Source organism: Lampetra fluviatilis, chromosome 66 (genome assembly GCF_964198595.1).
Source record: "Lampetra fluviatilis chromosome 66, kcLamFluv1.1, whole genome shotgun sequence".
Classification (NCBI taxonomy): domain Eukaryota; kingdom Metazoa; phylum Chordata; class Hyperoartia; order Petromyzontiformes; family Petromyzontidae; genus Lampetra; species Lampetra fluviatilis.
Genome location: NC_136340.1, coordinates 6,368,459 through 6,383,123, shown reverse-complemented (window position 1 = coordinate 6,383,123; position 14,665 = coordinate 6,368,459). Strand labels below are relative to the sequence as shown.

The 14,665-nt window shown below is 49.8% G+C and overlaps 2 protein-coding genes across 2 annotated transcripts; both read left to right on the top strand.

Moving 5' to 3' along the window:
- The first annotated feature begins 226 nt into the window (after positions 1-226).
- On the top strand, positions 227-1,234 carry LOC144952193 (olfactory receptor 52Z1P-like). The gene has a single exon (XM_078882597.1). The coding sequence runs from the start codon at positions 227-229 to the stop codon at positions 1,232-1,234; it is 1,008 nt and encodes a 335-aa protein (XP_078738723.1).
- A 4,620-nt stretch (positions 1,235-5,854) lies between these two features.
- Positions 5,855-14,270, top strand: LOC144952131 (olfactory receptor 2M3-like). Its single transcript, XM_078882534.1, has 2 exons — positions 5,855-5,977; positions 12,904-14,270. The coding sequence occupies exon 2, from the start codon at positions 12,918-12,920 to the stop codon at positions 13,908-13,910; it is 993 nt and encodes a 330-aa protein (XP_078738660.1). The 5' UTR covers positions 5,855-5,977; positions 12,904-12,917; the 3' UTR covers positions 13,911-14,270.
- The last annotated feature ends 395 nt before the right edge of the window (positions 14,271-14,665 follow it).

The window sequence follows — 14,665 nt, the reverse complement described above, 5'->3', positions numbered from 1 at the left end:
ATATGCGTGGCGGCCAGAGTCCTCTCGTCCTCTGGCTTGAGATGGCTGCCACCTATGGGTCAGATGATTGTCTGCCACCATCAAGCAAGCAAGTAAGCGAACTTAATATAAAGGATTTAATAAAGGATTTAAAAAAAAAGGTGATGTCAACATTCGTGCGTTTTCGTTTGCACAGAACACAACCCTCTGGATGGACGTACGAACAACCGCACAGGCCAACCAACAGATGGCGTCGTCAAACTTCTCGTCCATCGCTCCTCCTACTCTTCCCCACTCGGACCTCATCGTCATGGTCACCCCCTTCGGAGACCCTCCGAGCGTCCGCTTCTCGCTCGTCGGCACCCTCTTCCTCCTCTTCACCGCCGCCGTGGCGGGCAATGCGCTCCTCTGCTTCGTCGTGTGCCTCGAGAGGCGCCTCCGCACCCCCATGTGCACCTTCATCGCCTCCCTGGCACTCACCGACATCGTCCAGGTGGTCAGCAGCGTGCCGCGCGTCATGGCCAACCTCCTCGGCGACGACGAAGCAGGTGGAGGCGGCCGCAGCATCGGGCGCGTCTCCATGGCCGAGTGCACCGTGCAGATGTTCCTCATTCACGTGTCGGTGCGCGCCCAGGCCTTCCTGCTCGCCCTCATGTCGGTCGACCGCTACCTCGCCGTCGGCTTCCCGCTCAGATACTGCTCGCTCATGACCAACGGCATCGCCCTGCGCGCCTCGGCCGCCGTCGCCGCCTCCGCGTGCGCCCTCACGTGCCCCAACGTGGCTCTGCTCGTGGGCCTCGACTACTGCCGCACGGGGGTCCTGGCCGCCGTCTACTGCAGCTTCTACTCCGTGGCGTTCACGTCGTGCGGCGACGTCGGGACGCAGCGGCGCTACGGCTACGCGACGCTCGCCCTCGCCACGGTGCTGCCCGCGTGCGCCGTCGCGCTCGCCTACGCGCTCATTCTGCTCGAGTGCCGCAAGGCGGGACTCCGCCGGGGCCAGAGGAAGGCGCTGCGCACCTGCGTCACGCACCTGCTCGCCGTCGGGGCGTTCTTCGCCTCGGTCTTCTTCTCGTTCGCCAACAACATCTCGTTCCTCGCCGGCGTGGGCGCTGAGGTGTCCTACTGCCTGCAGGGATTGCACTGCATCGTCCCGGCGCTGGTCAACCCCGTCATCTACGGACTCGGGACGGCCGAGATTCGGCGCGGCTGCGTGAAACGGTTCCGAAGGAGGGTGGCAGACGTCGGGCGATAAAGGAGGGAGGGGGGGGTGGAGTCGGGGGTTTCTAGCGTTGGTGGAGGCAGGTGGAGGTAGGGTCGCTCATGTTGACACCCCCCCCCCCCCCCGACCTAGCAACTTGTGAACGGAGCCATGCCCTGGAGTATGGCCAATCGCGGTGGTCGCCCCGGGCCCCGAGCTTTTGGGGGGCCACACACTGCGCTTCGACGTCTGACTCAACACTGCCCATGGACTCAACACTGCACCATATACCCAACACTGCACCATATACTCAACACTGCACCATAGACTCAGCACTGCACCATAGACTCAACACTGCACCATAGACTCAACACTGCACCATCGACTCAGCACTGCACCATAGACTCAACACTGCACCATATACCCAACACTGCACCATATACTCAACACTGCACCATAGACCCAACACTGCACCATATACTCAACACTGCACCATAGACTCAGCACTGCACCATAGACTCAACACTGCACCATATACCCAACACTGCACCATATACCCAACACTGCACCATAGACTCAACACTGCACCATCGACTCAACACTGCACCATAGACTCAACACTGCACCATACACTCAACACTGCACCATATACTCAACACTGCACCATAGACTCAACACTGCACCATACACTCAACACTGCACCATATACTCAACACTGCACCATAGACTCAACACTGCACCATAGACTCAACACTGCACCATCGACTCAACACTGCACCATAGACTCAACACTGCACCATAGACTCAGCACTGCACCATAGACTCAACACTGCACCATAGACTCAACACTGCCCCATAGACTCAGCAGTGCACCATATACCCAACACTGCACCATAGACTCAACACTGCACCATAGACTCAACACTGCACCATAGACTCAACACTGCACCATAGACTCAACACTGCACCATAGACTCAACACTGCACCATAGACTCAACACTGCACCATCGACTCAACACTGCACCATAGACTCAACACTGCCCCATAGACTCAACACTGCCCATAGACTCAACACTGCCCATAGACTCAACACTGCCCATAGCCTCAACACTGCACCATAGACTCAACACTGCCCCATAGACTCAACATCTCCTGTAGAATCAACACTGCCCGTACACTCAATATCGCCCGTAGACTCAACACTGCCAGTCACTCAACACTGCACAGAGACTCAGCACCGCTTCTGTACATGAAGGCAGTCTCCCTCTCCTTAACTTATTTCCGTTTCTCTCTCTCATAACTTCACCTCCTCTTTTTTGTCGCCAATTTCCTTCCCTCCCCTGCCACGTGATGCGGTAAGCAATTAACGCCGCCAGCGTCAATTGAACCGATTAAAGTTTAGATTGAGATATCGATGTTTGTGCGTGTGTATACGTGTTCCACGTTTGTGTGTACGCAATCAGCATTAATTGCTCATCGCATCGCGTGGGACGCATTCACCAAGAATCGGGCGAGTAAACTTGGTTTGAAAGATCTGGGCAAAGTCCCATCGGTAAGCTCCTCCGGCAGGCAAGGCTGCGTTGGTTGGATCATGTAGCCCGCATGCCCAGCCACCGCATGCCTAAATACGGGTTAGAAAAGAGATGGAGTGATGTGGTACAGGAGGACGTGGAGCTGAGTGGACTTGCCGATGACTGGTACCAGCGGTGTCAAGATCGGCCTCTGTGGAGGAGGCTCGTGAAGGACGCTACTGGGCAGTTGGAGGCAGTCGCCCTCCAACAACAATGGAGGGCGGAAGAACGACACTCACAACAACGAGCGGAGCACCAGGTGACTAAAGCACAGCAAGTTGGCACAGTAGGGGGCACAGGTGGTGCATCAGCCAGTCATTTCGGTCATCTCAGTCAGTCGACCCGTGGCACCTGGGTCTGCCCCGTGACCTCCTGCCAGCGGGCGTTCGACACTTCATGTGGTCTCAAGGTGCACATGGCCTGGCACAAGCGTCGTGGTGACGTCACCGCCACTTAGTGGCGAATGGTGGTTGTTGTTGTTGGTGGTGTTGGTGGCGGAGGTGGTGGTGGTGGCAGCGGTGGCGGTGGGGGTGTCACCGCCAATACGTTCCGAAATGGGGGAAAGCGTCCGCTGAATCTAAGTGGCAACATCCGACAGAGACATCATCAGACCACCTCATGAGGACCCCCAGGTGTTTGTTGCCATGCCGCCGCACAGGTACGGTACCAGCAACGCGTCAATTGTTTTGTAGTTTGGGGCATTGGACCACAAGGCGTTTGTTCTGGGTGGCCACAGTCACGCACTACTGGAGAGTTTGTTTTGTTTTGTTTCAGCTCTTTGCATCTAAGCGGCAATGGATGCCCCTTGTTATTATTACGCATTCGTTAATCCCCCCCCCCATCCCCCCTTCGCACGTGAAGGGCTCACAAGTGACATCATCACATTTACGCCTCTATTTCAGGAACTAAACAGGAGGATTTCCCCACAATTATGGCTGTCGCTTGATGAAGCTAGTTGTAATTCTAGATTTGAAGCTTTCGTGACTACAATGATTCATACTCTTAGGTTTTTTCGGTGAAGTCACGTAGGTAAAAAAGTAATTAATAGAAATAAATAATAAATAATAATATAAAAATAAAAGAAATACAATAATAAATCACGACGTTTCGGAGGAAACACAAGCTTCCGTCTTCAGGTGAAACCGTCACAGCACGATTGCTGTATCAAGTAAAGAGAAGTCCCAAGAGACCCGACCTTATATATATACTGGTTAAGGTGGGGAGGAGCCAGGATGGGCCGCGGGAGAGATGTTGTGAGATGGTCAGTACGGCTCAGTACCAGCAGACGTACTGACCATCTCACAACAACTCCTCTCCCGCGGTTTAACTGTCCATCACACAACAACCGGTTAGTGCTGTCCTAGGAACGAATTGGCATTTTCTGTTAACGTGACAAACCCCTTGTTTTGGCTACCGTTTGCCGAATTTCAATTCCAATGTTCCATTCTATTCAATGCAATTTTTGGAGTAAAAATAAAAACTCGCCTCCTACTAAAGAGATCCATTGCGATCCTTTGCAACATCGATTAAAGGAAGATCGATTGAACGAAGATCGATTGAACGAAGAAAAAAAGGGGGCATACTCAAGGAAAAGCTAATGGGGGGGGGGGGGGGGGGAGAGAAATGAGGTCTTGTGGAATTTCCTGAACTGTTCGGTGCCTGGAGACAATCTGAGGGGGCCTGACGGAAGAGCGTTCCACATCTTTAGGCACCACACTCAAGGAGGCCCCCTACTACTGCCATCCCAGCGTAGAATGACAAATTATCGGTTGAGGTAGCAGGGCCTGGCCCGAGCAGTGCAAGGTGTGTATCTATCAGACGTTGTCTGCAAGAGGGGGGAGGGGGCAGACGAGACTGTAGCTACTTCGGTCTGAGAAATAAATGTTACGAACAATGAACGTAAACATTTGTATCCAATTGTACATTGTGTGAGGTTATCCCCAAGTAGCTAAGTAACTGACAAGCGAATGAAGAAAAAAACACATGTAATCGGACCCTTTGCATGCGTTAAGAATGTTTAGATTATTATTCTGCCACGGTTTACGGAAGATCAAACCCAATGCATATTCTGCATTGGGTCTCTAGCCCAAGGTGGTGTTTGGTTGCAAGTTCCTTTGAACCACATTCAGCGCTCAAAAGCTTCATCGGGGGTCGAACTCGCGACTAAGTGTCCGTGACGTCACAACGGTGCTTATGCATGTCCAGGCCACGTGAAGTGTCGAAGGCCCGCTCGCAGGGGGTCACGAAACAGACTCAGGTGCTTATTGGTCAATTGACTGAGATGACTGGAAGATGCACCAACTGCGCTCCCTACAGTGCCGATCTTGACACCGCTGGTACCAGCCATCGGCAAGTCCACTGACCTCCACATTCTCCTGCAACGCATCAGTCCATAGCTTCTCTAGCCCATGCAGCGTCCGTGTAACCCCCTCTATCTGGCCGAGAATTAGCTGCTTGGGCAGCATGCGGTGGCTGGGCATGCGGGCTACATGACCCAGCTAGCGCGGACGAGGTACAGGCCACCCACCCCATCGGGCGCCGTGCCAGCCTTGATAGGCGCTGCTCGCGAAAAGCGCCTGCCCCATAGCGTAAGGCCACACGGGAGATCTTTGTCTTTGTCTCTCTGACCCAGGCGCTCGTTCCCACGCGTTCCAATGCATGACGCAAACACAACCCCCCCCCGCAACCTTCGCCCCCCATTCCCCCACCCCCACCTCCTGTCCCCTCCCCCCAACCATCAATTCCCTCTCCTACAACAGCCGCATCACCTCCATTACCCAACGGAGCCACGTGGTCGCCTCGCCACCCTGGGTCGGCCCAGTCGCCAATTAGCCACCGCTACCCGCATCGCCCACCCCCCCCCCACCGTTCCTTTCTTGTCCCTCCCCTGGGGTGGGTGGGTGGGGTGGTGTGGGTGGCATAGGGTCGACGGGGAGGGTGGGGTAGGGGTGGGTGGTCAGGGGGAGGAGGGAAGGACCAGGGGGGAGGCAGAGGGGGGGGTGGGGGACCTGGTCCCACATCCCCGTGAGTTTTGCGCGGTGTTTATTTTGGAGGCGAATCAACGATATAAAAGGGGGTCCGGGTTGACAGGTGGGTGTGTGGGTGGCCCGGTAGCCAGAGGCGTTGTCGGATTGCCTGTTCACGTTGCTGCTTTGGCTGCTACCCGTGGTGCTTGCGCAGGCTCTTCGTGGGGACAGGAATCGTTTTTGTGTCGCCCGGCTGCAGGTGAAGCATCGACTTTGTCTACCGCAGTGAAGGAATCCACTCAATCTGTCTCCTCTCAATCTGTCTCCACTCAATCTGTCTCCACTCTGTCTCCACTCTGTCTCCACTCAATCTGTCTCCACTCAATCTGTCTCCACTCTGTCTCCACTCTGTCTCCACTCAATCTGTCTCCTCTCAATCTGTCTCCACTCAATCTGTCTCCAATCTGTCTCCACTCAATCTGTCTCCAATCAATCTGTCTCCACTCTGTCTCCACTCAATCTGTCTCCTCTCAATCTGTCTCCAATCTGTCTCCACTCAATCTGTCTCCTCTCAATCTGTCTCCACTCAATCTGTCTCCACTCAATCTGTCTCCACTCAATCTGTCTCCAATCAATCTGTCTCCACTCTGTCTCCACTCAATCTGTCTCTACTCAATCTGTCTCCACTCAATCTGTCTCCACTCTGTCTCTACTCAATCTGTCTCCACTCAATCTGTCTCCACTCTGTCTCCACTCAATCTGTCTCCACTCAATCTGTCTCCACTCAATCTGTCTCCAATCTGTCTCCACTCTGTCTCCACTCAATCTGTCTCCACTCAATCTGTCTCCAATCTGTCTCCACTCAATCTGTCTCCAATCAATCTCTTCCCACTCAATCTGTCTCCACTCAATCTGTCTCCACTCAATCTGTCTCCAATCTGTCTCCACTCAATCTGTCTCCAATCAAACTGTCTCCACTCTGTCTCCACTCTGTCTCCACTCAATCTGTCTCCACTCAATCTGTCTCCACTCAATCTGTCTCCTCTCAATCTGTCTCCACTCAATCTGTCTCCACTCTGTCTCCACTCTGTCTCCACTCAATCTGTCTCCACTCAATCTGTCTCCACTCTGTCTCCACTCTGTCTCCACTCAATCTGTCTCCTCTCAAACTGTCTTTACTCTGTCTCCACTCTGTCTCCACTCAATCTGTCTCCACTCAATCTGTCTCCTCTCAATCTGTCTCCACTCAATCTGTCTCCAATCTGTCTCCACTCTGTCTCCACTCAATCTGTCTCCACTCAATCTGTCTCCAATCTGTCTCCACTCAATCTGTCTCCAATCAATCTCTTCCCACTCAATCTGTCTCCACTCAATCTGTCTCCACTCAATCTGTCTCCAATCTGTCTCCACTCAATCTGTCTCCAATCAAACTGTCTCCACTCTGTCTCCACTCTGTCTCCACTCAATCTGTCTCCACTCAATCTGTCTCCACTCAATCTGTCTCCTCTCAATCTGTCTCCACTCAATCTGTCTCCACTCTGTCTCCACTCTGTCTCCACTCAATCTGTCTCCACTCAATCTGTCTCCACTCTGTCTCCACTCTGTCTCCACTCAATCTGTCTCCTCTCAAACTGTCTTTACTCTGTCTCCACTCTGTCTCCACTCAATCTGTCTCCACTCAATCTGTCTCCACTCAATCTGTCTCCACTCTGTCTCCACTCACTCTGTCTCCACTCAATCTGTCTCCACTCAATCTGTCTCCACTCTGTCTCCACTCAATCTGTCTCCACTCAATCTGTCTCCACTCAATCTGTCTCCACTCAGTCTGTTTCCACTCAATCTGTCTCCACTCAAACTGTTTCCACTCTGTCTCCGCTCTGTCTCCACTCAATCTGTCTCCACTCAATCTGTCTCCACTCAATCTGTCTCCACTCAAACTGTCTCCACTCTGTCTCCGCTCTGTCTCCACTCAATCTGTCTCCACTCAATCTGTCTCCACTCAATCTGTCTCCACTCTGTCTCCACTCAATCTGTCTCCACTCAATCTGTCTCCACTCAATCTGTCTCCACTCAATCTGTCTCCACTCAATCTGTCTCCACTCGATCTGTCTTCACTCAATCTGTCTCCACTCAATCTGTCTCCACTCGATCTGTCTTCACTCAATCTGTCTCCACTCGATCTGTCTTCACTCAATCTGTCTCCACTCAATCTGTCTCCACTCAATCTGTCTCCACTCAATCTGTCTCCACTCAATCTGTCTCCACTCAATCTGTCTCCACTCGATCTGTCTTGACTCAATCTGTCTCCACTCAATCTTTCTCCACTCGATCTGTCTTCACTCAATCTGTCTCCACTCGATCTGTCTTCACTCAATCTGTCTCCACTCAATCTGTCTCCACTCAATCTGTCTCCACTCGATCTGTCTTCACTCAATCTGTCTCCACTCTGTCTCCACTCAATCTGTCTCCACTCAATCTGTCTCCACTCAATGTCTCCACTCGATCTGTCTTCAGTCAATCTGTCTCCACTCAATCTGTCTCCACTCGATCTGTCTTCACTCAATGTCTCCTCTCAATCTGTCTCTACTGTCTCCACTCTGTCTCCACTCAGTCTGTCTCCACTCAAACTGTCTCCACTCTGTCTCCACTCAATCTGTCTCCATTCGAATCTGTTTCCTCTCAATCTGTCTCTAATCAATCTGTCTCCACTCTGTCTCCACTCAATCTGTCTCCACTCAATCTGCCTCCACTCAATCTGTCTCCACTCTGTCTCCACTCAATCTGTCTCCACTCAATCTGTTTCTACTCAAACTGTCTCCACTCAATCTGTCTCCACTCAGTCTGTCTCCACTCAATCTGTCTCCACTCAATCTGTCTCCACTCAATCTGTCTCCACTCAATCTGTCTCATCAACAGTTTGTCTCATAACCGCGTTCCATTCGTTCAAATCTCCTTTCGCCAAGGCGCTCTGACAATGCTTGCCAACTCCGGTTCAAAATGGCTAAAATAAGGGACCTGTGGATTGGATTTGTTCGACCGTTAACAATCGGGTTTGGAAAAGGAATGAAACATGGCGGCAGGGGAACGCGGCGATGTTACGGGGGGGGGGAGGTTAAAAGATGAATACGTGGAGCGTGATAGCGGATGAGGGTGAAAGCATGGGTTAGCGTGATGGTAGATGGTTTAGTAGTGAGTGCGCCCAATGATGGGGTCAATGGGTTGCTAGGCAGAGCGTAGCCGAGCGAATATTGAGAAGAGGTTGGGGGGTGGGGGGTGAGGTAGGGTTCAGGGAAGGATGGGGTAGGGGCAGTGACCAGAGGTGAGGGAACATGGGGGATGGGATGGTGGCTAGGGGTGGAGAGAGCGAGGGGTAGGTTGGGGCTGGGGAGGGATTCAGGGTGTTAGGTGGTGAGGGTAGGGGTGGTGTACAGTGTAGTGTATAGTCGTGTATAGTAGTGTAGTGAATAGTAGTGTAGTGTATAGTTGTGTAGTGTATAGTGTAGCGTATAGTAGTGCAGTGTATAGTAGTGTAGTGTATAGTAGTGTAGTGTATAGTGTATAGTAGTGTAGTGTATAGTGTATTGTATAGTAGTTCAGTGTATAGTGTAGTGTATAGTAGTATATAGTGTAGTGTATAGTGTTGTAGTGTAGTGTACAGTGTAGTGTATAGTCGTGTATAGTAGTGTAGTGAATAGTAGTGTAGTGTATAGTAGTGTAGTGTGTCGTGTAGTGTATAGTGTAGTGTATAGTATTGTAGTGTATAGTGTAGCGCATAGTAGCTTTTATTAGAGCCTAGTCTCTATTGGTGTTGGACCAGATGACGCCTTTTGGCGTCCAACACCAATGGAGACTAGGTTCTAAGAAAAGCTGTCTCGGGTGTGGACCAATCAACTTCAAGGACAGCGCATATCATTATCATTGTCACAGTTGTTTCTTTTTGTTTGCATTTTGACTGCTTGTGTTGTTGTTATTGCAAACATGATGCCTTGTATAAAGGTGTCAGTTTTTGTACCAGTTGAAAGGGTAAAAACCTATCACTATATTTTTCCACTGGTAAAGGAGATGTCTCATAGTGTAAGTGCGAGTAGAGTCTCGGGCGTGGGGTCGGACCGCATCAACGAACAAAATAACCCCAAGCGTCACAATGGAACGGATGGGATTGTTCGCATGTTTCGATTTAAAGCTTTCGTGACTGCAGGGATTCATCTTCTTGGTTCTTTCGGTAAAGTCACGTGGAAGGGAAATAATAAAATAATTAACATAAAACATAATAAAATACAATTCTCACGACGTTTCGGCCACAACGCAAGCAGCCGTCCTCAGGTGAAGAACAGGTCTGTCGGAAAGACAAGACAGACGTGTTCTTCACCTGAGGACGGCTGCTTGCGTTGTGGCCGAAACGTCGTGAGAATTATTTAATTATGTTTTATTTGTATTATTTTATTATTTCCCTTCTACGTGACTTTACCGAAAGAACCAAGAAGATGTTCGCATGTTGACAACGCGAGCACTGCTGCGCATGAGTGCTCGAACCATTTGAGGTCAAACAAAGGGTGACGTTTAAAATTCAATGAACACACGTAATTTGTTTTACAAAACTCCCCGTATATTTGAGGGATTATGAGTCAGTGATGAATTAGCGAGATTTGTTTTTTCTTGCAAAATGTTACAAATTCGAGTGAGATTTTGGCACGGGGCACAACAAATTTAAATACAACAACACTTCATTTGTAGCAAAAGAATGAACTTGACCGAAGCTAACAACAAGAATGAGTTTATCTGGGTTTGGCCAGACAGGATGATAGATGACCACCGAACGAAGAGATCACCAGATAATTGTCAAATACTCAGTTCCTGGCAGATGTGGAAACATGTCGGTTAAACAGGACATTCGATTGATATCGATATCGGTGATGTTCGATACATAAGCTGTTTACTCGTGGCCCGAGGCTGATTAGAGATTCCATTTAAAGTTGATGGTATCGTCTCAACCGAGCTGAGCGCAGCTCGGAAACGCATCGGTGAGTAATCACTTGACAACCTCAACAGAATAGCGTATTCGACTTAATTTGAACTAACATAACATTATTAACCATTTAGCATAACTAATTAACGACGAACAACTTACATCACCACGTATATAAACATCATGGGACCATTTCAAAGTATGACAAATAATAGATGTTATCGTGTCGGCCAGTGAAACAGGTGTTAAAACAGACTAGGCCATAAAGCAAAAAGCTGTCTCTGGTGTAAGCCAATCAGTTTCAAACACAATGCCATCTATCATCAAAACATGTTTGTTTGCATGTTCACTACAAGTACTGTGTGTGGTTAATGCAGACTTTGGTGTTTGAACATCTTAACACAAATGTTTTATTGCCAGAAAGGGTAAAACCTATATACATATATTATTTGGTTATTTCGGTAAAGTCAGGTGATGGACGCTTGTGTTGCGAGCGAAACGTCGTGATTTATTTTATCTTATACCGACGTGACTTTACCAAAAGAACCACGGAGTATGGATTCCTGCAGTCGTGAAAACTTCAAACCGAAATGTATTTATATTAACATATAACAACGTATTCTATTCTATCGTAGCATAACTTTTTCAAATGTATGCAATTGTATTGATGACGTCATGCTCTCATGTGGACGCGCGTCGATGACGTCACACACCAGTGGCTATTTAAGGCCCAAGACTGGAGGACGTTTTCGCAATTCTGGCAACTGACCTGATGATGCTGCTGCAGCAGCCTTGGTGATGCTGCTGCAGCTGTAAACTATGACCCAAACCTTATGGACCCAATTGTTAAATGTGACTCGCTTGTTCTGTTTAAGTTACATTCTTTCTTGTGCATTCTTTCTCGTTGTATGTTAAGATCCTTCTGAACCAGTGTAATCAATCTAATTATTGCTCCATCAATTATTGTTTCATCCATTATCCAGAAATGCGTAATTTTCCATTCATTCAGCATTTCTATTATGAAAGCCCGGCGTTCCGTTTGTCCGTCAACTAATTATGAGAGCCTCTGAGAAGGCTTGAGTCAAAAAGTTAGACATAGTGGACCTCTCCCCCCCGCCCCCAGATGTGGGGATAAAAAAGTTGATTCAACAGGTTTCCAAAAATTGTCGACCCCCTGCAAAAAAATGTATTTTGCAGGTGTATATGCCTACACACCCTAGATTCAGTAGTATCTACTACACAACCTACATACAATATAGTCAATAGTATCTACTACACACCCTACATACAATAGTCTATCTACTACACACCCTACATACAATAGAGTCAATAGTATCTACTACACACCCTACATACAATGGTCAGTGGGATCTACTACACACCCTACATACAATAGTCAGTTGTGTCTACTACACACCCTACATACAATAGTCAGTAGTATCTACTACACACCCTACATACAATAGATTCAGTAGTATCTACTACACACCCTACATACAATAGAGTCAATAGTATCTACTACACACCCTACATACAATGGTCAGTAGGATCTACTACACATCCTACATACAATAGAGTCAATAGTATCTACTACACACCCTACATACAATAGTCAGTTGTGTCTACTACACACCCTACATACAATAGTCAGTAGTATCTACTATAAACCCTACATATAATAGTCAGTATTGTCTACTACACACCCTACATACAATAGTCAGTAGTGTCTACTACACACCCTACATATAATAGTCAGTATTGTCTACTACACATCCTACATACAATAGTCAGTATTGTCTACTACACACCCTACATACAATAGTCAGTAGTGTCTACTACACACCCTACATATAATAGTCAGTAGTATCTGCACACATTGGTTGGAGGGGGGGAAGAAGAGGACATCAATGAAGGCGACCAGCGAGAAGCCCTCCGCAGGAGCTAGATTTAGGCGTATTTCTAGTAGATACACATTTTTATTTCCATGAGCTTGAATTCCACACTGACGTATGATTTACGTACAACTCACACGCATCATGAATCATCCATTGAACACGTGCATCGTGCTCGTGCGCTGCGATTCCCATTGATGAATGGGTGAATTGTTGCAGGTCCTGCCAATGCCATCGCTGCTTCGTGAGTCCTGTTATTCTGACCACGTCTCTCTGTGACCCCTCCCCCACCCTACCCCGGGGCACCATCTCCACCTCCCTTCACAGATTTTCATCCGGCCATGGCCACAAACGCCTCTTCAGACCTCTCCTTGTTCACGCCTGACCTCATCCTCATGGTGACCCCATTCCGAGAGCCGCCGGGCGTCAAGTTCGCGGTGTTCTTCTTCACCTTGGCCATGTTCACCGCGGCCCTCATGGGCAACTGCCTCCTAATCCTCGTCATCCTTCGAGATCATCAGCTGCACAAGGCAATGTACGTGCTCATGGCCGCGCTGTCGCTCACTGACATCATGTCGGTGCTCAGCATACTGCCCCGGTTCATGCAGAACGTCACGTCCTTCAACTACATCAGCCTGCGCGAGTGCATGGCACAGATGTTTTTCCTGCACCTGTCCATCAGAATGCAGAGCTTCACCCTAACCGTCATGTCCGTCGACCGCTACCTGGCCATTGGCTACCCACTCAGTTACCACTCGCTCATGTCCAGCTGCAAGGCCATTGGGGCCTTCATCGTTGCAACAGCCGCAGCGGTCACCACGTGCCTGGGCAACGTGGGCTTCGTGATCCCCCTCAACTTCTGCAAGGCGCCGGTGATAGTCGCTCCGTACTGTGACTACCTCGTGGTCCTGTTCTTGTCTTGCGGGGATTTAAGCGGTCCAAGGGCCTATATTCAAGCCGCGCTGGCCATCACCATGGTGCTTCCCGCATGCGTGATAGTTCTCATGTACGGCCTTATCCTCTATGAGTGCCGCAAGCCAGGCCTCCGCAGCGGCCAGAAGAAAGCGCTGAAGACTTGCGGCACCCACTTCTTGGTTGTCTCCGTCTTCTTCGCCGCCATTTTCTTCTCGTTCGCCAGCGGCTTCTCGTTTCTGGAGTCACTCCCCAGGCCGCTGCGCTATGCACTCCAGACGGCGCAGTACGTGTTCCCGCCCGCGCTGAACCCGGTCATCTACGGCCTCCGGACGGCGGAAATCCGGCGCAGTTTCTCCAGGCGGTTCCGTGGGAAGGTAGTGGATGGAAAGGCGGAGAGATTGGGAGGTCTGGTGCACTGAGCGATTAGAAACCTTGGCTATTTATTATTTCAACAGCATCAAATGGTTCGGCACAAAAAAATTGTGTACTGGTTTAAAAATACAGTGTCTCATCAGCCGGGTCATGCTCACTTGAGCCAATGCAAAACCCAGATAGCTCCCGTTGGGAAACTAGGGTTGTCACTTCTTAGATATGAAAACTGGGATTTATAAAGAAGAGTTAGAACATCTGACAATAACACAACAGTTACATTTTACGAACAAAACATATTTAGATAAATGCGTTGTTCTGAGTGGCTTATTATCATTTTACTTTTTCCATAAAAATAAAACTTTTACTTTTCCCGGAAAAGCAAAACTTTTCCGAGAAAAGTAAAATGCTCAAAAAAGCAACAACTATGTGTGCCTTCACCAGCACTTGCCATGCCTGCCCCTAGTATCTCATCCACCAGGGCCTGCCAGGCCTGCCCCTAGCGTCTACCACCAGAGCCTGCTAGACCTACCCCTAGCGTCTCTACCACCGGAGCCTGCCAGGCCTATCCCTAGCGTCTCTACCACCTGAGCCAGCCAGGCCTACCCCTAGCGTCTACCACCAGAGCCTGCTAGACCTACCCCTGGCATCTCGACCACCGGAGCCTGCCAGGCCTACCCCTAGCGTCTCCACCACCAGAACCTGCCAGGCCTGCACCCTAGCGTCTCTACCACCTGAGCCTTCCAGGCCTACCCCTAGCGTCTCTACCACCTGAGCCTTCCAAGCCTGCCTCTAGCATCTCCAC

What these genes read in the sequence shown, in the direction of transcription:
- LOC144952193 (XM_078882597.1), top strand. Translation starts at nt 227, where the DNA reads ATGGCGTCGTCAAACTTCTCGTCCATCGCTCCTCCTACTCTTCCCCAC.
- LOC144952131 (XM_078882534.1), top strand. Translation starts at nt 12,918, where the DNA reads ATGGCCACAAACGCCTCTTCAGACCTCTCCTTGTTCACGCCTGACCTC.